General features: G+C 44.4%; 1 protein-coding gene across 1 annotated transcript in view; it reads right to left on the bottom strand.

Moving 5' to 3' along the window:
- Window positions 1-12,015: 12,015 nt before the first annotated feature.
- Window positions 12,016-23,307, bottom strand: part of LOC118930371 (protein mab-21-like 3) — a 99,276-nt gene continuing 87,984 nt past the window's right edge. Inside the window, 6 exon segments of the mRNA XM_036921509.2 lie at window positions 12,016-12,318; window positions 16,655-16,849; window positions 17,328-17,506; window positions 19,996-20,287; window positions 22,916-22,934; window positions 22,936-23,054. Coding sequence (XP_036777404.2) covers window positions 12,085-12,318; window positions 16,655-16,849; window positions 17,328-17,506; window positions 19,996-20,287; window positions 22,916-22,934; window positions 22,936-23,054 — 1,038 coding nt within the window. The 3' untranslated portion in view covers window positions 12,016-12,084.

Here is a 23,307-nt window from a genome sequence, read left to right as displayed (position 1 = left end):
GCGGATCAGAACAGTTTGCGGGCACCGAAGAGCCGCGGGGTCACGCAAGGGTGCAGGGCTCAGGTGGGGGCCGCTGTGAGCGAGCGCCCGCCCTGGGGCCGGGCGGCGTCCACGTCCGCGGGGTCCCGGCCCGCTCTTGGCGGGTGGCGATCTCGGCGGCGGGGTGCGCAAGGAAGCTGCGGGCGCCCCCTGCTGCTTCAGAATCACACAGCGGACGACAGCGCTGCAGACCCCCCTCGTTCATTTCCCCCAGGTTCCAGCCCCCAGAGCTCCGGGCCCGGCCCGCCCGCGCAGGGAGCAGCGCGCCCATTGCCCCCTCCCTCTGCTCCTCGCACCTTCAAGAGCCCATGTCCCGGTTATGAAGGGCACAGATCACTGTAGTAGCCCCTGGACAGAGGGAGTCAAGGACAGGGAAGCTTTCTGGTGCCTCTCACTGTGTGGGTGAGGATCCTTTTGGAAGGAGCCCAGAGAACAGGGCCCCCTGCCTGACGGGATTGTGATGGTCGGGAAGCACAGGAGCCAGAGCTCAGGTCCCTCTGTCCCCGACCGCTGAATGACCCAAACCGTGCCTTCCACCGCGCCAGGGCAGCCTGGCTTGCTCACCTGGTCTCTCAGGTCTGAAGCCACACGTTGAGGCACTCTCTAGTAAGCACCCAATGTGCTGGGTGCGCCACCTATTTTACCTGGATATCCCTCTCTGCCCTGAAGAGAGAGGTGGCATCTTAAATGATAATGGAGCGTTCTGCATTACGCTGTTATGCTTTCCAGTTCTTTTACAAAGACATTCTCTCTCACAGGTGCACTTCTCACTCGGTTTTTGAACTCCGTGTGTTGAAGGGCTAGGTCCTGACAGAAGATTTATAGGTTAAAGTGTAAGAACAGAAGACAGAAGCTCACAAAATAAAGTCACACAGTCAAAAGTAAAGCTGGTTGAATGAGAGGAAATGAATGCTGTAAGACTCAAAGACAGAGAGAACTGGACAGAGACCTTCTGCCAAAACCACTAGTTTGTCGCCATGCTTGACAGGAAGGGACGGTGAGGGCCTAAAATCTTTTCTGACGTGCTCTTTTTAAATGCAAAGTGTTTGTGTTGCTTGCAGCTTCCACTAAATGCACATGTTGGGCCCCAGCCATGCTAGCTGTGTCCAGCAAACACCAGCTACAGCCCCTATGCAGCAGTATCCCCACTGGCAGGGGATACAAAGGCCCTGGGGCAGGAATGAAATTGGTATGTTTGAAACAAAGTAAGGAAGCCAGCGTCCTGTGGCTGGAAGGCATGAAAGGGAGTGGTAGTGAGTGAGGGCAGAGAGAAGGTAAGCCGCAGATCTTGCGGGCTATGGTACAGAGTTTCAGGTTTTTGTTCTAAGAGGGAGTGAAAGCTATTGGGAGGATTAGAGAAGGGAAAACATGATTTGATTTGCATGTTTAAAAGACCACTCTGATTCTTGAGTGGGGAAGACTTGTGGATAGGGTGGGGTGGCAAGAGGGGATGCCAGGAAATCAATGGGGAAGTCCTGAAGGGTTAGGTCCTGACAGAAGATTTATAGGTTAAATCTCTAGACAGCAGTCTAGAGAGAAGAGGAGGATGACTTGGCTTGGGGCTGAGGGCAACCTGGAGGGCGTGGGACTCATGCTTGGACTATATTTAGAAAGTAAAGCCAGAAGGATTTGCTGGTGGATTGAAGGTGCTGGGTGATGGCAAGAGAGGGTTCAAGGATAACTCCTGGGTTTCTGGCAAAAACAACTGCTTGAATAATGATTCCGTTTACCAAAGGGAGGGGCAGACTGGACAGGGGAGATCAGGAGTTCAGATTGGAACATAATAAATTTGACCAAAGCACCCTCCCTCTTCTCTTTTGGCCTGAGACTTCTCACCTCTAAAATGAAGGCGTTGCCCGGTTCATCCCCAGGATCTTTTCTGCCCTGTTTAAGGTTACTTCTAATTCTGTCACATACCCATCTCTGTTAAGCCCACAGATAATATTCCGAATTCAGGGAAAAGTGCCATGACTCTTTTAGTTCTCCCTTGGGAGAGGGAGAAGGCATGAAAGACGGAGAGGTCAAGAACATGAGAGCAAGTGTCTGTATCCCACAAGGAGCCCCACTCAGTGCCAATGTCCTGACGACCTTGAAAGAGGAACCAGGGTGGAGGGCAAGGGGCGGGAGTCAGACCAGAGGACACAGATGAGGAAGAATCACCAAAAAAGGTATGACTGGCCACAGAGTGAAGTAATTTCATTTCCTACATTTCTTAGGTTTGCATTTTAGAGGTTTCAAGGGCTGCTGAATGGAAAAGCAATTTATACTTCAATTACAAACTGTCTCAAAGTCTGTGATTTGAGTAGTCATTCAACCTCTCTGAACTCCAGTTTCCTTCACTCTGAATCTAAAGAACTCTACTCTCTCTCCAAGCTAGAAAATTCTAAGATTTTATTGCTTTAAGAAAAAACAAACCAAACGTATGTAAAAATCCAAGAAACTTGAGACCTGAATGGATAGTTTTTGAAGAGGTTTTGCAAACATTCTCATTCAACACATCTTTTTCTTGGGCAGTTAATAGTTACTATATGCACCCAGGATTGTAAAGGTGTAACTCTGAAAATACAAATAAAGTCCCTTTCTCATGGAGCTTCACTCTGGTGGCAGTGATTGAGAAACAGATATAGATGATAGATGATAGATAGAAAGATTGATGATAGATAGATAGACAGACAGACGGATGAAGAAGGGAGGGAGAAAGGAAGGAAGGCAGGCAGGTAGGCAGAGGGAGAGGAAGGGAAGGAGAGGAGGAGGAAGAAACAGGAAGGAAGGTCTAACTGGTGTTAAGTGCTATGGAGAGAAATAAAGCAGAAAAGAGGGCACAGCATGTCACGTCTGGGGTGAGGCGGGGATGCAGTGATCCTATTTTATATAAGGAAGTTAGGGAATGTCTCCAGAAGGAGGAAGCAGCAGGTATAAAAGTCCTAAGGTGGAATCATGCTTGGCGTGTTCTAGGAAGAGCACGGAAGCAGGATGACTGGAGATGAGAGTGAGAAAGGGGAAAAAGAGGAGCAAACAGATTCAGAGAGGTGAGGGGGCCAGTGTAGATCTTCTAGGGCATTTGGGTTTTAGTATGAGTGAGATGAAGTAACTGGAGCATGATTATGAGCAGAGGAATAACATGATTTGAAAACTGAAAGAGGATTCAGGTTCTGAGTGGTACATGGAAACAAGAGGATCCTGGGGTATATCAAGCACCATGTCAAAATACTCTAAAGCAATTAGGCATATTTGTTCTAGCAAATGCTTAAACCAGAATCTTGGGCGTTGGTGAGAAACCTGCACCATCCCTGCCAGCAGCTTCACTTGTTCATCCACTGTAGGGTTACTGTCTGCTACGTGCCACACAGTGGGGATACAACGGGATGAAAGACATCATCTCTACCCAGTCTATAGACACAGAAGTTGAGGTCTTGTCGAGTTTAGTAATAACCAAAATTTCAGGTTAATAAATGGCAGGGCTGGAATTCTAACCCAGGGCTGTCTGACTCTAGACAGAACAACCAACATTTGCAATCCTGCAGGATATTCAGATGAGGAAAAGCATTTTGAGAAATGAAGAGACTTGCCCCAGACCACACAGCTACAAGTGCCGAGCTGGGTCTCCAGTAGATGCCTGCAGAGTCTCTGTCCTGTGTTGTTACAGGTTGGCTTCGCCGCAGGGGACGGCAACTCTGCGACGGAGATGGCAGCAAGGTGTTAGGGAGTGCTCTGGAGATCAACACCTGCAGGGGGCAGGGGAAGGAGGCGGGACTGGGTGGAGCAGATAGCTGAGCTCTAATGCAGGACCAACAGAGGCCTTAGCCCAGCCCCCAGGAAACTCAGCAGTGGGAGCAGGCCTCAGAGTCATCCCAATCTGGGGTGCAGGGCTGGGACTTTACATACCACACTGATCAGTGCTTGGGTCTGGGCTGCCCTTGGAAGTGGGGAGTAACCCTGGGTGAGGCAGTTTTCTGCAGCCAAGGCCATCCCCAAAGGGCAAAGGTCCATCTTCCCAGCACCTGGCAGGAAATGAGTCCTTCACCTCTTTATTCCATCCAGAGGGATTTGGGTGACATCACATACATGTTCTTTCTCATCACATACTCTCAGTGATGTCCCTAGGCCTCTTTCAAGTTACAGCACCACATTTATATTTGACTCTTAAAAATTCTCTTTAGGCTATTTTTCCTACCATATTTTCCATTTAAAAATGCTTTTCATTTTCCTCTCATTTGATCCCCCTTACCCTCCAAGATTTGACTAATCTGTTTCTCTCCACTCTTTGGAGGTGTTGGGTAATGGACAGAGTGGTACTCAGGTATTTTTTTAAAAAGGGCTTCCTTTGTACAGTTAAGGAAAAAAGCTACCTTTTATATATTAAAGGTATTGATGGCCTGTAGAGTATCAGCTTGAGGAATTCTCTACAAGAATTACATGATTCTGCCTGAGTAGTCATGGATGCCCACCTTTGGTGGGGTTCACACCTGCTATGTCGGAACTCCCTATGGAAACATCAGGAATTATCTAGAGTATACAGGAGGCCTGGCTGGAGCTGTGCCCTTGGACATACTGGGATTACAGATGATATTTGGAGGCACAGGAATGGGTAAAATTGCCTAGGCTGTGTGTAGAGTTTGAAGAGAAGAGAGCCCAGGGCTGAGCCCCTGATGGAGGGGTGACAACCTTTAGGGGTAGCAGAGGAGAAGTGGGAAAGGAGACCAAGAAGGAAAAGAAGGAGCAGCAAGAGAGTGCAGTCACAGGAACCTAGAGAAGAGGAACCTTCTAGGGCAAGAGAGGTCAGCTGTGCCAAATGCCTCTGAGAGGTTGTGTAAGATGAGACCTGAGAAGTGGCATTCGATTTAGCATGGAGTGTGGGGCAGAAGCCACATTTGAGTTTATGTGTGAATGACTATTCCAGCTGGCTTGGGTCAGGCTATGTATCCAGTAGTACAGCAGATTAGGCACTCTGTATAATCCTACCAACTGAAAGAGCTAAAATGCTGAGTTAAACACAAATATTTTAAAACCCCTATAAGTCTCCCTGAGATTGAATGAAAGTAATAAGTCCACAGACTCCAAAAATTAAGTAAAACTAGGTAAGTGAGTGAACAAACAAAGCTCACTTTTATCCTGAAGGGTTTGCTGACCCCTAGAGACAGGGGCTTTTCATTGGCAGCTATACAAGCCTAGAGGACAGGTGGGAATGTCTCGGGCCTGCCTGTGGTGGGAAATCTAGTACTGTTCTGCATAAATTTGGAGCACAAAGACTATGCCCTTAGATGAAAGGTGAGTAAGAAACAAATCTGCCATGAAGAATGAATCTAGCCTGTCCTGACCTTGGCACTGGAGGGAGGAAAAAAATTCCCCCAAAGGTTTGCAACCACAAGCTAGACTCAAATGTTCTCTGTCTGAATCCATCTACCTATAGGCATGAAAAATCTCAAACATTTAAACTTAATTTAAATGGTCTTGGGTTGTTAGTACTCTCAGATAACTGGCAGGATTAAAAATAAAATCCCTTCTAAGTACCTCAGACGACTCCAACCCAGACCTCAAACAATTCTCACAGATAAAGTTTTAAGGAAAAGTGAACAAGTTCACATTTAAAATTTATAAAACACTCAAGGAAACAAGCTCTATGACAATCAGCAAGAAAATAAACAAAGACCAGCAGAAACAACCAAAGACTTCAGATATTAGAATCTGAGATGGAATATAGAACAATTATGTTTATTATATTTAAGCAAATAAAAGAGAAGCTTAAGAACATGAGCAGGAACAAGAGCTTTTAAGGAATGAACAGGAAGTCTTGAGAAATAACCAAATAGGTTTTTAAAATAAGAACTATGACACTGGAAATTGAATATTCAGTACATGAATTAAACATTAGATTAGATGCAGCTAAAGAGAGTGTCAACTAGAAGACAGATCCAAAGAAATTACTAAGAACGCAATTTTGAGTGATTAAAAATATTCAGATTATAACAAGTTAATTTTAAGTAAAAAGATACAGAGGGTAGAATAGAGTCTACTATACATTAAATTGGCTTTCCTCCTATAATGGAATATAGAAAGAATGGGGAAGAGGCAATAGTCAGTATTAACTGCTGAGAATTTTCCAGAAACACTGGAAATAATTCCTCAGACTCAGGAAGCCTAACAAATCCAAAGAAAAAGAGAGACAGATGTCTGAGGGAAAGAACAGGGGTGGGGAGAGGGAGTGGAGAGAGGGAAGGGAGGGGTGGGGAGAAGACAGACACAGAGGAAGAAGAAGAAGTCATTAAAAGCAGCTAGAGAGAAAAAGCAGACACCCTACAAAGAAACAGCAAATGGTCTAATGGTTCACTTGTAAATAGCAACAATGGAAAACATCTTCAATTTGCTGAGAAAAACTATGTGAACCTAAAAGAAAATACTTGGAGAAACTATCTTTGAAGAATGTAGGTGACTAAGAGCAATTTCAGACAAAAAAACCAGAGATCTTACGCTTGCATACTCTCACTATATGAAATGCTAGAGCATGTAGTCCAAGCAGAAGAAAAATGATCCCTGATAGAAAGTTCGAGATTCAAGAAAGAGTGGTGAGAAAAGATAGTGGCAAATATATAAGTAAGGAAGAATTTTATAAAATAAAAATTAAAAATCCATTTTATGTACATGTGTGTATGTGTGTGGAGGGGTAGCAAACAGGCTAAACCAAAATCCTGGGGCACGAATGCAGAGAACATGGGAGGGGGGTGCTGATGGAGCCAAACTTCTCAGAGTCCTTGTTGAAGGCAAATAAAGGTATTGGTTAACTTTTGACTTTCATCTATAGAATTTAGTTTATATGGACAAATAGTCTTGGTAACCATTAAAAGTACAGAGGTAGCATATGGACCTTCCAAACGAGTCAAGGGGGGGAAAAGGAATGAAAAAAGAAAAAAATACCTTTAATATTTGGAAAGGCAAGAAGGCAGAGAGAGTGGCAGAGATTTACAAAATGGGTCAAATAGAAAGTAAATAACAAGAGAGTGGCAATAAATTCTGTTGCTCATATGTAAATAGAAATGGTCAAAAGACCTCAACTGTCAGATGGGATTTTTTTTTTGAAAACCAGCCATTTACAAGAGATACAGTTATCTACAACATAAAGATACAAACATATTCAAACTTGAAGGATGAAGAAAGATATACTAGGTAACTAATAACCAAAATTAAGTGTTGTCCTTATGTTAGTATCAGACAAAACCAATGTTTAGGCAAAAATTGTTTCAATAATTTAAAGGTCACCTTATAATACTAAAATCTCCAATTAGCAGGGAAGACATACAAATTCTAAACCTGTATGTCCCTAACAATAATAGTCTCAGAGCGTATGAAGCAAAATTTTGACAGAATTGTAAGAAGAAATTGAAAAATCCACACTCCTAATGAGAGATTTTAAAACAACTCTCCAAGTAAATGTCAGAAAATGCAGCCAAAGGGAAATCTGCAATATATAGAAATCTGAGCAGTGTATGATCTAACTGACATTTCTTGAATGTTGCATCTAAACTTACGTGCCTTCTTTGTATGCACATGAAACAATGAAGATGTGCTCGGCTAAAAAGCTGACCTCACTAAGTAGCAAAGGATTAGGGCCTTTCAGACCACTTCTTCTGACTGTAGTGCAATTTAGTTAAAAATCAGTAACAAAAACATTATTAGGGAACACAGCATATTTGAAAATTAGTTTTCAATATTAAGCATTTAATGGGTAGAAATTTAAAACTAAATAGAACTCAAAGATGAAAATACAATATACCAAAACCTGTGCAATTCCATTAAAATTACATTAACAGGAAATTTATATACTTAGAAAAGAAAAATAACTGGATTTCTCAGCTAAGCTCTTAAAAAGTTATATAAAAAAAAGAACAACAGAATAGAGCTAAAGAAAGTAGAGGGAAAGATATAAACAGAAGTTAATGAAACAGAAAGCAAATATACAATAGATAAGATCAACAAAACTAACAATTGATTCTTTGATAAGTCTCTAACAGATTTATCAAAAAGATGGGCAAAGATGCATCAGAATTTAAATTGATAACAATGAAATATTATGAATAATGTTTTGCTACATTTGAAAACAGATGAAATGGATAAATTCTGGTAAAATACAAATTAACACCTGTTCAAGAAGAAATAGAAAACCTAAATAACCTTTATCCCCAGAAGAAAATAAATAATAGTTTAAAATCTTCTGACAAACACAACACAAGGCCCAGTCAGCTTTTTGGATGTTTTACCAAACTTGCAAACAATGGGATTATCTCGATTTTATTTGAATAGAAAAAAAAAAGAGAGCACTTCTTAACTCTGGTGAAAGGTACAGCTATCCAATTTTAGACAGCAATATAGGAGTGTATCTCCATAACATTAAAAATGGGATGGATTTCTTAAAAGGCACAAAATGTGCTCCATTATAATGGAGAAAGCCACTGAAAATTGACCTTCACTAAAATGGAGAATTTAGATGATGTTACCACTTCAGAAAATATGTTGACATGACCTCGTAAATATAAACATACATATATTCTTAAAATATTCTTTAAATCTGTAATTTCACTCGTGTACATTCCCTTAAAAGACTTAAGTGCATAAGAAGTCATGCATAAGAATGTGAAAATCACTAAAACTGGAAACAACCCCCGTGCTCAAGTACAGAAACATAAAGTGACATAATCTTACAGTGGAATATTATACATCAGTGAAAAGGAACATACCACTGTCACCTGCAATCACATGGGAGAGTTTCAAAAGCATACTTTGGGCATAAGCAAATCACAGAAGACCGTACAGCACGATTCCATTCATATAAAGCTCAGAAACAGGCACATTAAAAAGACAGTGGGATATATGTAAGTCATATTTTGTTCATTCTAAAACACATTTTTTAACATTTTAATGTCTCTAAAAATGGGATGTGGCTTATAATCAGTGGTGTCTTGCAATTACATTTAATAGGATGTTTTCTTTCTTAGACATGAAATAATGCATCTCCTAATTGCTGGGGGCTTAGGTTCAATGAAGTACGGGAGGTGGCAAAACTACAAAGAAAAGCAGAATGACTACTATCAAATTTGAGATCATGATCATTTACGTCAGGGAGGGAGGGAAAGGGAACAGAAGAGGTACACAGGAGCATTCTAAAGTACTCGCAAAATACTGTTTTTTAATCTATCTAGTGAGTATATTTGAGTTCATTTCACTATTATTCTTTAAACCGTTTAGACTCCTTGCATGTATGATATTTTCACAAATAAAAGCATGATGAGCAAAGGCAGTGGAGATGCATGTACCTCAGGAAGCTGGACAGTGAAGGGGAGAAGAGAGGCAGGAGACAGTTGCAGGAGGTTGTGGGAGACGCTATAGGAAGTAAATGTAAAGATGTCCCTGAGAAGCTGGGAGCATCTGTCCATTGCATGTGGAGAAATCAGGAGAGATACTTCCTCTATTTTAGCAAGAGGGACAAAGGAAAAGACAGCTTTACGGGGTTTGTGATACGATATTATGCATGTTCTCCTTGTAACAGTTTTTAATTTCTTTACTTATATATGGGGATAGTTATCAGAAATAGCAGAGGCAGAGGAATGGCCATGAGAAGCAGGAGGCTAAAATGTCAAACATTTATTCAAGTTACTCCATGGCAGGTAATAAGTGAAGTTTTTATATCCATTACTCCATTTATTCCCTTAACCAAAGTGGCGAGGTATATATGCTCTTATGATGCCTGTGTAAGTTTTTCAGGGAGGCCATAACAAAATACCACAGACTACATGGCTTAAACAACAGACAGATATTTTCTCACAGTTTGGGAGGCTGAAAGGCCAAGATCAAGGTGCCCACAGTATTGGTTTCTGCTGAGGCCTCTCTCCTGGGCTTGCAGACAGCCTCTTCTCTTTGCACCCTTGACCATGGTGTCTTCCTCTTCTAAGAACATCATCAGTCTATCTGATTAGGGAAGGCAGTTCCCTAATGGCTGCATTTTTAACTTAATTACCTCTTTAAGGGCTCTGTCTCCAAAAACAGTCACATTCTGAGGTACTGGGGGTGAGGGCTTCAAAGTATGAATTTTGTGGGGGCACAATTCAGCCCACCACAATGCCCACAAGAAAATGGAGATGGAGAGAGGGTGAACACCCTGCAGGCCTGCAGTTAGTGTCAGAGCTGGGGTGCAAATGCAGTCACCCCAGGTGGCAGCCGAGCACCAGCCATCCCACCATGAAACAGTCCTGTGCCTGGAAGACTGGAGATGAATGGAGAAGAGGAAAAACCAAAAAGCCAATCAGAACAAAGGAGCAACATTACCAGGTTTTTCAGAGCTGTGGAATCTGTCTCGGGAAATAGAATGGATGAACTATCCTGTCATGGGCTCCCTTTTTAAATCTGAGCGTTAGGCAGAAAGACTGTGATGGTTAGCCAAAATGGCAGGAAAAGTCAACAGTTTAACGTCAGCTGAAACCCACTGTCCCTGGTTCCCTGTTGAAGTTAAGGTCCGAGGAGGGTGACACCTGCTGGGCTCTGAGGAGTGTGGGTGAGACCCTGGCTCTTCTCACACGCAGTCTCTCACTGCCCTCTGCTGGCCAGCAAGTAGGAACACTCGGCCATCTGGCAGGTGGCCCCACTTCCCTGAAAGCCACAGCTCTACAGGGAATGGTGGGAAGAATTTACTGGGAATCAGACTGTGGAGTGTGTCAGTCTCACTCCTCTCATATACATACACACATTTCAAATCAACGGTGCAGTCAGCTTTCACTGTTTTTGGCATTCCGTGACTGTACATCTGTTTTAAAACTCGCTTCAGCTGTTTCATCATTAAAAAAAAATAACGCTTATGTATCTACCACCTTCTTAAAAATGATTTTTCTCAAAATCCAAGAATATGACAATTTGAATGCAAGCTTGATGACTTAACAAAACACTGGTTTGCTTATCATTTCATGTTTTCAAAAATTATAAATTTACTGTATGTTTGGAAGGATGTTTTTCCCAACATTTTGAAATGATGATTTCCTATGTGACAGACCAGGGACTCCATCCATGTGGTTACAGTATTTTTGAAAAAGTAATTGTTTTTATTTTTAAATGTGACTTTTCTTGAAAAAAAAAATCAGTTCATGATTTTGGGAATTTCACTGTTATGTTTTGGGGGAACATGTTCTAATAAAGGATTCCTTTGAGTTGAGAAGCATAAGTAAGTGCCAGAATAAACTATTGATCTCCCTAAGAAATCTAGAATTCCTGGCTAATATACTGCACTGGGTGTACGGCACTGAGGTCCCAGTGAAATTCAAAATGCATGAGCCCAAAAGGGCCTTCATGCTCTTAGGTGGATCCCCAAGCCCCTTTTATGCAGCCACTAGAACAGGCACTTAAAATGCAAATCAGATCATGATACCCTTCTGCTCCAGAAGAGGCCAAATGTCACATGTTTGATTCTAGAATAAAATGTAAATTCCTTACCAGCTTTACAAAGCCAAGTGATCTGACTCATGCCAGCCCCTCCAAGTCTGCCCTTGGCCCCCTTTTCCTTCCCCTTCAGCTGCTTGCATTTTCAGCCTTCAAGGATCTGTGGCTCTATTTCAGTATTCTGTTCCTTCAGGGCACTTGCTACAATTTTTAATAATCCTGTCTATTTATCTGTTTTGGGAGTCATCCCCATCAGGTAAGCCCTTGTCCATTTTACTGTTTGTTCAAGGGCTTCTTGTCTCCAACCTCCCATTCAAACAATCAGAGCCTGAGCAAAGGAAAATAAATTCAGAGCTGTCATCAGTTCGGAATCTATGGCTTGCAGAGGCTTGATGAGAGCCGTCCCCAAAAGAGGTAGCTAGAGATGCTTGCTTGGCTCCAGGGAGGCCTGATTCAGACATCTTGAAGCAGTTTTCCTCCCTTAAGTATCACTGTGTGGATGTAATTTCCCCTGCTGCATTTTACTTCTCTCCTAGGCAGGATCCTGGCATCTGCCTAGGAACAATCCACAGAAAATGAACGAGGTCAAACCAGAATAAAATGTCCAAGAGAGTTCTGGGCAGGGGAGCCTCAGGGCAGGCTGATGTGGGGGTTCTTCAGGAAGGAGGCCAGTTTCTGGGCCACAGCGTCCAACTCACCTAAGTTGGCATACCGAAGGAGGTTGCTCTTTCGCACGAAATAGTGTTTCAGAAAGTGCTGGCTCACGCATTTGTGCAGCTTCCTCACCAGGCGCAGGAATGCTTTGTTGAAGATCTGCCAGTCCTTCAAGCGGGGATATTTCTCACAAGTCCAAAAGAGCACTGTCTGTGGAAGGAAGAGGTGGTGTCAGACATTGTTCTGGGCCATTGAGGACAATATATTGAGCTTACATGGACTTGGAAGGAGGGAGAAAGGAGTCACCTGGGGCAAGCTGGTTCTGCCATGAGCTCCTGATGCTTGACCTCAGGTGACTCTCAGCCTTGCCCGGCTGGTCTCCTACACCTCTGTGCTAGTTTATTCTCTCTGCACTGATATTTCCAATGATCGCCACTCTCCTTAAATCTGCGATCCATGGCAGATGCCTTTGCCTCCTACTTTATGGGGAGAATGGAAACCCTCATGCCTGCAAACCATACAGTCCTGCCTAATGGACATCTTTCTCTCTTCCTCTCTGCATTCACCACTCCTCCCACTTGGGTGAGTCCCTCTGGAGAGCTCTGGACCTCTCCTTCTGGGAGCTGTATGTGATTGACTTCCCTCTTCCTCCCTGGCTTTAAACCTGTTCAAAGCTCTCCTGCTCACCCAATCCCACAGTCTTCCTGCCCTAACTCTCAGCTCTCCAGAAAATCAAGAAACATCTCAATTATTTGTCATCATTTCCTCTCCTCCAGTTCCCCGATGGAGATTCTTCTGCCATCAGTCCTCAAAAGTTGTTCTCCCTAAGGTGCACTGGCCATGTTGCCTAATCCAACAAGCCTTTTCCAGGCTTCGCCTTACCTGACTTCTGGAAGAATCTGATTATCCCACCCAAACCCTCCGTCTTGAGTCATTCTTCACTTGGCTTCCAGGCCGTATCATGCTTTCTGGGTTTCTCTGGGACTATGGCTACTCCTCGGCATATCGTTCCCTTTGCCTGCCTCTCAGTGTGGAGTTTTGGAGGCTCAGTACCAGATTCTCTTCTCCTGTCACTGTCTTCTTCCACAACAGCAGCTCTAATCCCCACTAAATACAGGTGCTCTGCAATTTTCTTTCTCCAGCCCAGACTTCTCTCCTGAACTTCTTACTCGGTATCTCTTGGAAATCTGACTGTTATCTTAGTCAACATGTCCCAACTGAACTCACAGCCTTGCCCACAACCTGGTCTGCCTCCAGAGTTGCTTATCCACCTAGTTACGCAAGATACAAACTTGGGAGTCATCCCCCTGCCTCACACCTAGTCAAGTCTTGCCAATTCTCCTGAGTATTTCCCAAATCTACCCACTTACTTTCATCTCCAATATCACCCTTCTCTTCCATCTCCCCTGGACCTCTGTGACAACCGTCTAACCAGGCTGCATCTCTTCTTGTGTCACCATCACACTACAGCCAACATGATCATTCTGAGGTACACATCTGTGTTTCTTGTCTTCCCATTGTTGGTTAATTAAACATGTGTTGGCTTACACAGGTTGGTCCCTACCTTTGTCTCTGTCCTTGTCTTGCCCTGTGTTCCCTCCTGCACTCCTCCAGCCACACCGGCCTCATGCATGCCCTCTTTCACCACAGGGCCTTTCACATCCGACTCCTTCTCAGGGAGCACACTTCCTCCCCCACTGGCCCAGGAAACGCATCCATCAGGTCGAATTCCTCTATGACTCCCACTGAACACTCTCTTCAACATGTACTTCTCATAAGTAGCAACGATCACAGCAGTGGTCATTTTTATGTTTATTTATGTGATCCCCTACTAGACTGTAAACTCCATGAGAGCAGAGGACTATACCCATAATCACTCTAATGTTAGTAGCACCCAACAGAGGAACTGGCCCATGAGAGAAGTCAACAAACATTTATTGACTAAAGGAAATAATTAACGTTATGGTTTAGCTGTTGACTCTTTTTAAAACAGTCTTTACTAAAAAGTAACAGAGGAGTTTTAGGTTCACAGCAAGCTACTGAATATGTTTTCATTTAGATTATATTGTGTTGAGTGAGTGAGTTGGCAGTAATTTTGCACTAGTCAAGATAACCTACCTACAAAAAATTGTATTAATTCCTCTTGTAGTTGAGCTTTTATTTCCCTAAGCAAACCAAAACAGTTAAGTCTATTATATATAATCAAGCCTCTGTGCCTTTGCGTGGTTGTAGGAATAAAGGAGCCAATCAAGGGTAGGCTCTTGCTTCATGGGAAATTGCTTTGGGGAGGAGAGAAAGACCTCATCAGACAGTGTCAGACTTAAGGGGAGGGGACCTGACAGGCACATCCTTCCTGAGGCTGTTTTGCAACCCAATCCTTTCTGCATTCCCTCAGACTAGAGCCTTGGCAAGGATCCTGCACACTCAAAAAAAAAAGGTGCTGGTGTTCTAACACCATATAGTCACCAGCCATGGCCATCCCAGTGTCTAGATATGAAAACATTCGGCTCTTGGGCCAAGGGTTGGGGACCAGAGGAAAGCCAAGGAGTGCTGTTTCTGCTCATGCCACCCTTCTCAACAAATAACCCTCTTTATACATGCCCATTCTTGAGAATGCCCAATTCTACTGTGCCCCATAGGCAACTTCAATTGAAAAAGTTGCCTTAAAATCCTCTAAGTGATTGAGAAGCCACTGGAATAAAAGTAAATCTTACGGTGTATGCATTTCTGTGATCAGTCAGGGGCTGGGAGGCCCTTGGTGGCCCTTTTCAATATTGCCTAAAATATTCATGCCACTTAATGTCACTGTTTCCATCTATCTTAATTGTGAAGCAATGAAGTCAGTGTGTAAGGTTAGGGGGCTTTACTATGAGACAGACTGGAATTTGTATCTCACTCTGACTCTGCCTAGTGTGGCCTATGAAAGGTAAGCAAGCAAGAAGCTAAATCCACCGAATGAATTAGACTATCTGCAGGAAGCTCATGCCCTCGACTGAGGAGAACAGGTGTGTGATTTTAGGGGAAGATGCTTGGGGACATGTTGAGAAATGTTGAAACTCTGGAGAGAGGCCTCTGTATGTATAAGTGAGATGTTAACTGATTCTTGGACAGGTCAGGGAGGACAGGTTATCAGGGAAGATAAAGCAAAGCAAAGACTAGGGATTTTGTGGGGAAAAAAGGTTAAATAAGATAGGAAGTCATTCATTCATTCCTTTGATCAACAAATATTTACCGAGTAACTGCTATGTACAAAGCACTGGGAGAGATGTAAGTGTTCAGTAGCAGTTGCCTTTAAATAACTTACTTCAGAGCTGAAAGAACCACATGGAGCTGGAAGATGCTTGTCCACTAAATGAGAGGGGCACAAGTAGGAGCATGCAAGGAAGGCATCACACAGACAGGTGGCTGCCCCAGAGACCTGTGACCCCTGCATAGCAGTTCTGAGAGAAGGGCTAAAGCTCCCCGACAGATATTAGCTAGGCTTGGGCTGTGTTTTCTGTGAGAGTCTGAATCCCCCGTGTGCTGCACATGGTGTCCTGTGAATGCCCAGTTCACCATGTGTGGTCGGAAATTTGAGAAAGAGGAGTTGGGAATGTGATTGAAGGCAAGGAGTACTGTCCCAGGACAGGTCAGGTTCTGCTGCCTTGAGCCCTCACAGAATGCAGTAGCTCTCCCTGGTGCTCCCCACTGCACCTGTGGGACCCTCTGACCAACGTCTGTCTCCCCTGCCAGACCATGAGCTCCATGATAGCAGGAACACGTCTGTGTTTGTTCACCTGGTACCTCCAGGTGCAGTGCACACGGCAGGGGCAGGTCTGGCCCCTAATAAACATTTGCTGAGTGAAGGCACTCATGAATGTATAATTTGGGTTTGGGGCAAAAGGAGACAGGTGCTAGCAGAGCGAGGGGAAATCCTTGCCCTGTGATCTGGAGCCCGGAAGCTCAGATTTGCCACAATGCTCCTGTGGTAATCTGAGTATTTCCTGGTTTGCCCTGTGCTGAGTGTGTGTGTGCATGAGTGGCTGCACGTGGGCTGCAGTGGGGACTGAGTCATAACACCAGAGAGAACATGAATTCCTCCAAGGTTTGAGCAACTCACGAGATTTCACCAGAGTGTAGGTTTCTCAAGGGCAGAGACCATATGTAATTCACCTCTGAACCTCAGCAGGTATCTGGCACAGAGTGGGCACCCATGTTGGTTTGCAGAATGAAGCAGATGGGAGAGACAGTGAGAGAGAGGCAGAGAAAGAAGAAAAAGAGGGAATGAGAAAAGGACAAAAAGAGAAAGAAGGCAAGTGGGTAAAGGAAGGGAAGAGGAGGAGGCTGCTCGCCCGGGGAAGGGGTGTCGTGCATACACTTGTAGTCCGGGCTTATGAATCTCTATACTGAGTTGTAATTTGCGGGATGGCAAATGAGGACAGTAGAGCCCCATCCTGAACTCGTCACAAACACCCCTGTTCTGAGTGGCTCTGGCCTGGTCCTACAGAGGGGACCCCCAACCCCAGCCTCCCTGGGGCCCTCTATGGCCCGCAGCCTGCACACTCACCTGCAGATGGTGGGATGTGATAACAGGCCTCTTCCCTGGACACCAGACATCCTCCTTCATCTGCCTCATGGCCTGAAAACATCTCCTGCGGCAGCCCCCGTCCTCATCCAGCTGCTCCAGCAGCACCTGCTCGGCCCGCAGGAAGCTCAGCTGCCAGTGGTAACTGGAACAGGCCAGCAAGGCAAACCCGAACGACTGAAGCAGAGGAAGACAGCGGGGAGATGAGAAGGACGATGCTTGCTAGAGTAGAAAGCCACCTCCAAAGCAGTCCACTAGTCTGGGGCCCCCGCCGCCGGGAACGCAGTCCATCTCACAGGGGACACAGAGGGCGCCTCGGGGCAAGCCACCTTGCACTTGCACACATACTTGGAGAGGCCGTGTCTCCTTTCCCCCGGGCACCGGTTCTCCAAATTGAGCCCAACCAGAATCACCTGGAGAGCTTTTAATACTCAGATTTCTGGGCCCTGCCCACTCTGTTTCATTCAGTAGGTCCAGAGTAGGACCCAGGAACCTGCATTTCTAATAGGCTGTCAGGAGCTGCTGCGGGTTTTGGGGCCTGCACTTTGAGAACCACTGATCTAGGGAAAGCTGTTTTCCTTCCATTGCCAGTTGGCAGTCAGTGATGCCCCAGCTGGTTAAGCTGTGAGCGCCTCTGCTCTGCTGAGCTGCATACCTTGATGCACTCCACTCTCTCTGGAGAAGGCCAGCGCTTCAGACATGGCGGCCACTGGGCTTTCTCAGACCAGGAGGTGGGGATCTCCACGGCAGGGGCCAGCTCTAGTTCCACCTGACACGTGGATGTTTCCACGGCAACCCAAACTGCGGAGCGGTTTGTTAGCATGCTGACTTTACCTGATGGGAAGTGGCAGACAATGAGGAGAGAAAGCTCGGCTCAGTATGAGCATTCAAAGAAGGAACTGGGGAGCAGTGGGTCTGACTAGCTCTTTGCAACGGGCTGGGCAGTGCTCAGTGTCAGCAGCATGCCAAGGGTGGAGTGTGTATGTCAAAACTTAGACCATTAGCTAAGTCCACATTGATAAAAGTGCTGCTGGAACATCTCATGGTTGGTGGGCTTTTCTTTTTTCCTTCTCCCCAGTCCCAAGGCTTTGGTGATGCCTTTTCTTTTAAGGCAATGGATGCTTTTCAGAAGTCTTAACTCAAAGGAGACACCGGAGACAAAGAAAAGGTATGGCATTGGCTACTGTAAAGGAAGTCCCAGCCTTGTTTAGGACAGTCCTTATTTACTTATCTACCTTCAGTGGAGTTTGGCTTAACCTGTCTTGTATCTGTGTCACAGTGTCACAGATGGCATTTGTTTCTGCCACCCATTAAGCCTCATGTATTTATCATCACAAGCCCTTGCGATCATAAAGTACTTCAAAGTGTGTCATAGCCACTGACTTAAAAGGGTCAAGTGCTTGGAAAGACGACCCTGCTGCCTTTTCCAGCCAGACAAAGAGAGGGAGAGAGAGAAAATAAATGCATCTGGTAAATTTTTCTAGCTCATATACTATAATTCATTCCTAATCTGTTCTCCCTTCATTCAGAAGATAAGAGTAGTTTTTTGGTTTGTTTGCCTTCATTACAGAAAAGGATGAGGAGGCAGAATCTATTATTTTGCTTTTCCTCGCTTGGAGATGAAAATGAAAATGAGAGCTCATTCATTCACTGTGTTACCCGGTTCAAAAGGAAGACCTTCTTCTCTTCGGCTGGGGTGTGATGAAGAGCTTACTGTCCGGTCTCATCAGAACTGCCTGATGATATCTGGCACTTCAGCATTATTTACTGGCAGCACCTCATCAACCTGGCCGGGTTTGAATCTACTATTAACAGTGTTGCGAAGTGAAGACATCGGCCCCTGCTGGAACCAGCCTTCCCGGCCCACACCCCCCGCCTCTGCCCCTCGCTGCCGGCTCACTCTGCGTACTTGATGTGTGTATGACATCAGCATGTTACTTAATCTCTAAATTTCCGCTTTCTCACCTGTAAAAACAGGTAGAAGATAATTCTTACACTACAGTGTTGTTTGAAGTGTTAAATAGTCTATGAAAGCATCTATATATAGTAAAATCCACTGAATGTGAGCTATTTCTATCATGGAACCTTTCAGAACTATTCTGTTTTAGGCAAGTAAATGTACATCTAAGTCCTTTTCTTTCTATACAAATGAATCACATATTATTGAGCATTTGGGTTTTTTACTTAATTGTCTAGCCTGGGAGTTTTTCATAACTGTGTGTGTGTGTGTGTGTGTGTGTACATATATTTCATTCTTTTAAAGGCTGCATAGTAGTCCACTAGGCAGAAGTAGCATGATTTATTTAATTTTCCTGTTAGCCATTTAGATTATTTCTAGTTACTTACTATTACAAAGCCTATGGCAGTGGATATCCTTGGACATGTTTCTTTCTGTATGCGTATGGACATATTTCTAGAACTGAAACTGTTGAATTGCCAAGTAAACATACAATAAAATAAAAATGGACTAATTGCCCTTTAAAAAGTAGGCACCAATTTACACTTCCAAGGGCAAGGCATGAAAGCGCCTGTTTCACACACTCACCACTATACACTGAGCATGATTCACTCTCCTTCATCTCAACCTGTTCAGTATTTTAACGTACATTTCTTGAAATATGTTAGATGCACATTTTTTTTTCTTATTTTTCCTAGCAGTTCATATTATTTTTCTGAGTCTTTTTTTGGTCATTATTTCTATTGGTCTGCTCATACTTTTTCTTCTTGGCTTATACTCTTTTACAGTTAAGGAAATTAGTCCTTTCTTTCCCCAGTTTGAAATTCATCTTTTAACTCTATGTGAACAAAACAGGGTGGGGGGGACACATATGCCACATTATATTGTAGCTAAAAAAATTGGGGGGCTATAAGCCTAATCAAGTTATTTATGGCTTCTGGATTTTCTGTTTTGGTACAAAATCGGTGGTTTCCAAACGTGACAACACACTGGGGTGCTGTAGTCAGTTGGAGGGTGTTGTAGAGAGTGCCATTAACAAAACTCTGAGGTTTGTGAGGAACTTGCTTTGTAAAAAGAATACCCAAGTTTCTAAGCTGGCTTCCTAGAAGGAGTGCATAGCCCGAAGCCTGTGCCATCTGTGCCGCAGCAGAAATCTATTTAAATCCAGGGGAGCGTGTTGTGAGTTTGAATTCCATTTTTCTATGTGTCACAGCAGAAAAAACAACTGGTTCATATTATGAGGGCTGAACAGATGTAAAGAGCACATGATTATCTCCATTCACAGGCGTGAGCTTCAGATAACACCCACACGGAGCAAAAGGGGAAATGCCAGACATTGCCCTTGGACTTTTCCTGATCAGCTCACCTGAGAGGTGACAGGTCCCAATCGCATCATCAACCAGCTTCCGGAACACGTGGAGGACCTTAGTGGGCACAATGTCCCCCTCGATGTTCACGTCTGCCTGGTGCCACTGCCATAGGCTCCTCATAAACTGCTCCACCTGCAGCCACTGCTGCAGGCCCTCGGGGTCCCTCAGGGGGCAGGAGAGCCTGGCACCCTGCAGGGTGTAGTAACGCCAGCGCCGATCCCGGGCCTCCCTGTACCCGGCCAGACCTTTCACTGGGACTGTGATGAGGAACTGGCTGGGGGCCAAAACCTGGAGTCAAGAAAGGAGAGAGAATGAGTGTGGGTCCTAGATTCGGGAGGCCACAGAAATCCTCGGGAAGCTGACCTGCTGAACCGGGCAGCCTAGTTAACCACTGACCCTCAGCAACGTGAGGCGAACAGAGAATTGCACCTGCTGTTGCCAGAGGATTCCGTCTTTGCCCTGCCACTAACCCACTGAAACATCAGGCAAGTCAGGTAACTCACCGAGTCCTTCTTTCATGACTCTGCAAGGAAACCGACTGCACCTAACCTGGAACTCTAGGGGGCAACTAAAGTTCAGGGGGGAGAAGGAAAATCTGGGAAAGGAATTAGCATTGACTGGGTTCCACATTCTAACAACTGCAATTCTCATGCATTAGCTGTTTAACCTTCACAGTTACACATCGAGGTGGCTTTGTTAATGATTCCCAGATGAGGAACCTGAGATTCAGAGGAGCTCTGAGATCTCAAGGACACAGAGCCAGTAAGTGTTAGAGCCAGAACTTGAGCTTGGGCCTTCTGATGGCTTAACAGTTGTTTTTTCTACCCTGGGCTGCCTCTCAGTCAAGAAAGAATGACCTGGGATGGATGAAAGAGCTGGTGTAAATAGAGGGCGGGAAGGGATGGGAGAGGAGGTAAAACCATTCTGTAAAATGCCTCCCTTTCTTTTTGACTGTACTGGTGACCCATGGCCAGTATTGATGACTAACACTTAACAAAATTACAGGTGCAGTGAAAGCCTGTTTATTGAGACAATGTGAGCTACTCAGATAACTAAGTTTATGGAGAAAAGCAAACAATCAGAGTTTATCTACTCTGTTTCTATAGGAACCAGTTCAGGCCAATAGTCCAAGGGGTAGAAGAAACGGGTCAACAGTACAGCACCACCAAAGGGCACGTGACCTTTGACCACATCACGTGGCAGCCTTCTCCACTCTGTGCCTTTCCCCATCAATCAGCCACACACTGGAGGAGCTGCCTCATTACCATGGGAAGTTCTGACAGTGGTATTCGGTTAAACTTTGGTTAACCTTTGCCCAGAGCCTAGTCATCCACCAGTTCAGGGTTGAACACAAAAATCAGCAACACTGATTCTGCCTCATTCTCAGAGAACAATAGTTTGATGCTTTAGGGGATGGGTCCACAAGGCTTCTAGTGTCCACAGAAAGGTGATGAGATTAAAAGAGAGTGGGTAAAAAACTCCAAACTATGGCATTTAAAATCTATATGTTATTTGAACCCACATGCCTGTGAATTCAAGAGCACAGCTATAATGTTACGAGTCAGGTAAATGGTGCTTAAGAAATACATGTTGAATTTGATCCAAGATAAAATAAAAGTGATTTTTATATGCCTCACTGTAATTATTTTCAAAATTTTATGTGCAGAACAGGATATATATAAATGTAAGATATATTTTAAGCTACAAATTCTGGGTGAGACCACAGAAGGAAATTTCCTAGGATATAGTTCTAGGAAGTGTTGCTATGTTTCTGTTCCTAGTCACTGTTCTATTTATCTGTCTAATTGGGATTGGCAGGGAGGTAGACGTGGGCAAATGATGTTCTGACACTCCAGGATCCAATCTCATTTTATAACTTTTATCCCAGGGTAAATTTTCTAAGATCTGACTATGTCCCCAGATCTACATGTCCCAGAACTTGTGGTGGTCCTTTTGCCCACCAACCTTGAAATGGGCTGGACCAGTGATGGTCTTTTATTCAGGTGCTAACTCTTTTGCTCATTCATTCATTCACAGAAGCTGAGTGGGCCATACACCATGCTGGTTGCCAGGAATAGACCAATCAGTAAGCACGATCCTTACAATCAAGGAACTTACAGTCTTGGGGAAGAGACAGGGCATGAATATGTGTAAGTTTAATACAAGGGAAAGGGTTCTTATGTGCCATAAGAAAAATCAAGATAAAGGAGCAATCAAGAATTCAGAGTGACTCAGAGCTTCACCTCTCCAATCTCTGAATGAGAGCGAGTCATAATGTCTGTTCCACAAGGTAGTTTGTAAGTTTGAGCTCATTTCTGTGAGAACAGTGTTGCCCACAGCACAGTGTTGCATGCATGGTGACTGTCACATATGGGTCCTGGTAGCTTATGGTGCTGTGGGATGCCACAGCAGGGACAGGGGTGGCACAGCTTCTCCTGAAGTTTCTAAGGGCCACCCCTTCTACTTTCTCCCTTCTTCCACCTGCAACCAACAGACTTTCTCACCAATGTCCTGAGTTCCCTCTTACCTAGTCCCCAGCCTATAAGTGCCCTACTAAATAGAGTAGGTGCTTAAGAAATGAATATGTGCTGAACTCACTTTAATCATTACGGTGGCACGTGCTTTGGAGTCAGAAACCCTGGGTGGAGTTCTGGCTTTAGTGCCTACTATAACATAATTAAATCATTTGGCTTCTATAAACCTTTATTTTTATCATCTGTAAAGGAGGAATGTGGGGGCCACAGTGAGACATCTGTGGCATGAGTTTGTGAATGGTAAATACTCAGGGTTCCTGCAGAAACGTGAGGTATGGTTAGTAATCACAGTGCTGTGTGTGTCTGTCAAATACTGAGACTTGCCTGCCCAGACTTCCTGGCTCTGTGGGTGGGCAACTCAGAGCAAGTGAGACCTGCTCACCTTAATGTTCTCATTGTATGTCAGAGTAAGGGATGGCTTGAAATCGTATGTCTTGGTGGCTGATTTCTGTGGTCAGGTGGTGGACAACCTTCTGTACCTCTTCCACAATCTGGGAAATCCACTGGTGCCGCAAGTCAACCTGAGTGTGAAGAGACCCGCAAAGGTGGTTATTTCCAGGCTACTGTTTTAGGTTGCACTGTCATGGAAGTCCTCCATAAGGAGGTGACGTTTGAGTGGGCCCTGAAGACCACTTGGGAAAGCAAATTCTGAAGCACATATATGCTTGGTGAGGCTCAAGGGTCAGAAAGGAGGCTCCAGGGTTTTCTGAACTTTGGTGAGTCTATGAAATGGGATAATAATACCTGCTGTCCAGGTTGTTGACTATTAGAAGT

Source organism: Manis pentadactyla, chromosome 4, assembly GCF_030020395.1.
Source record: "Manis pentadactyla isolate mManPen7 chromosome 4, mManPen7.hap1, whole genome shotgun sequence".
NCBI lineage: Eukaryota > Metazoa > Chordata > Mammalia > Pholidota > Manidae > Manis > Manis pentadactyla.
Note: the sequence above shows the minus strand (reverse complement) of the source record. Positions and strands in the feature narration are given on the sequence as shown.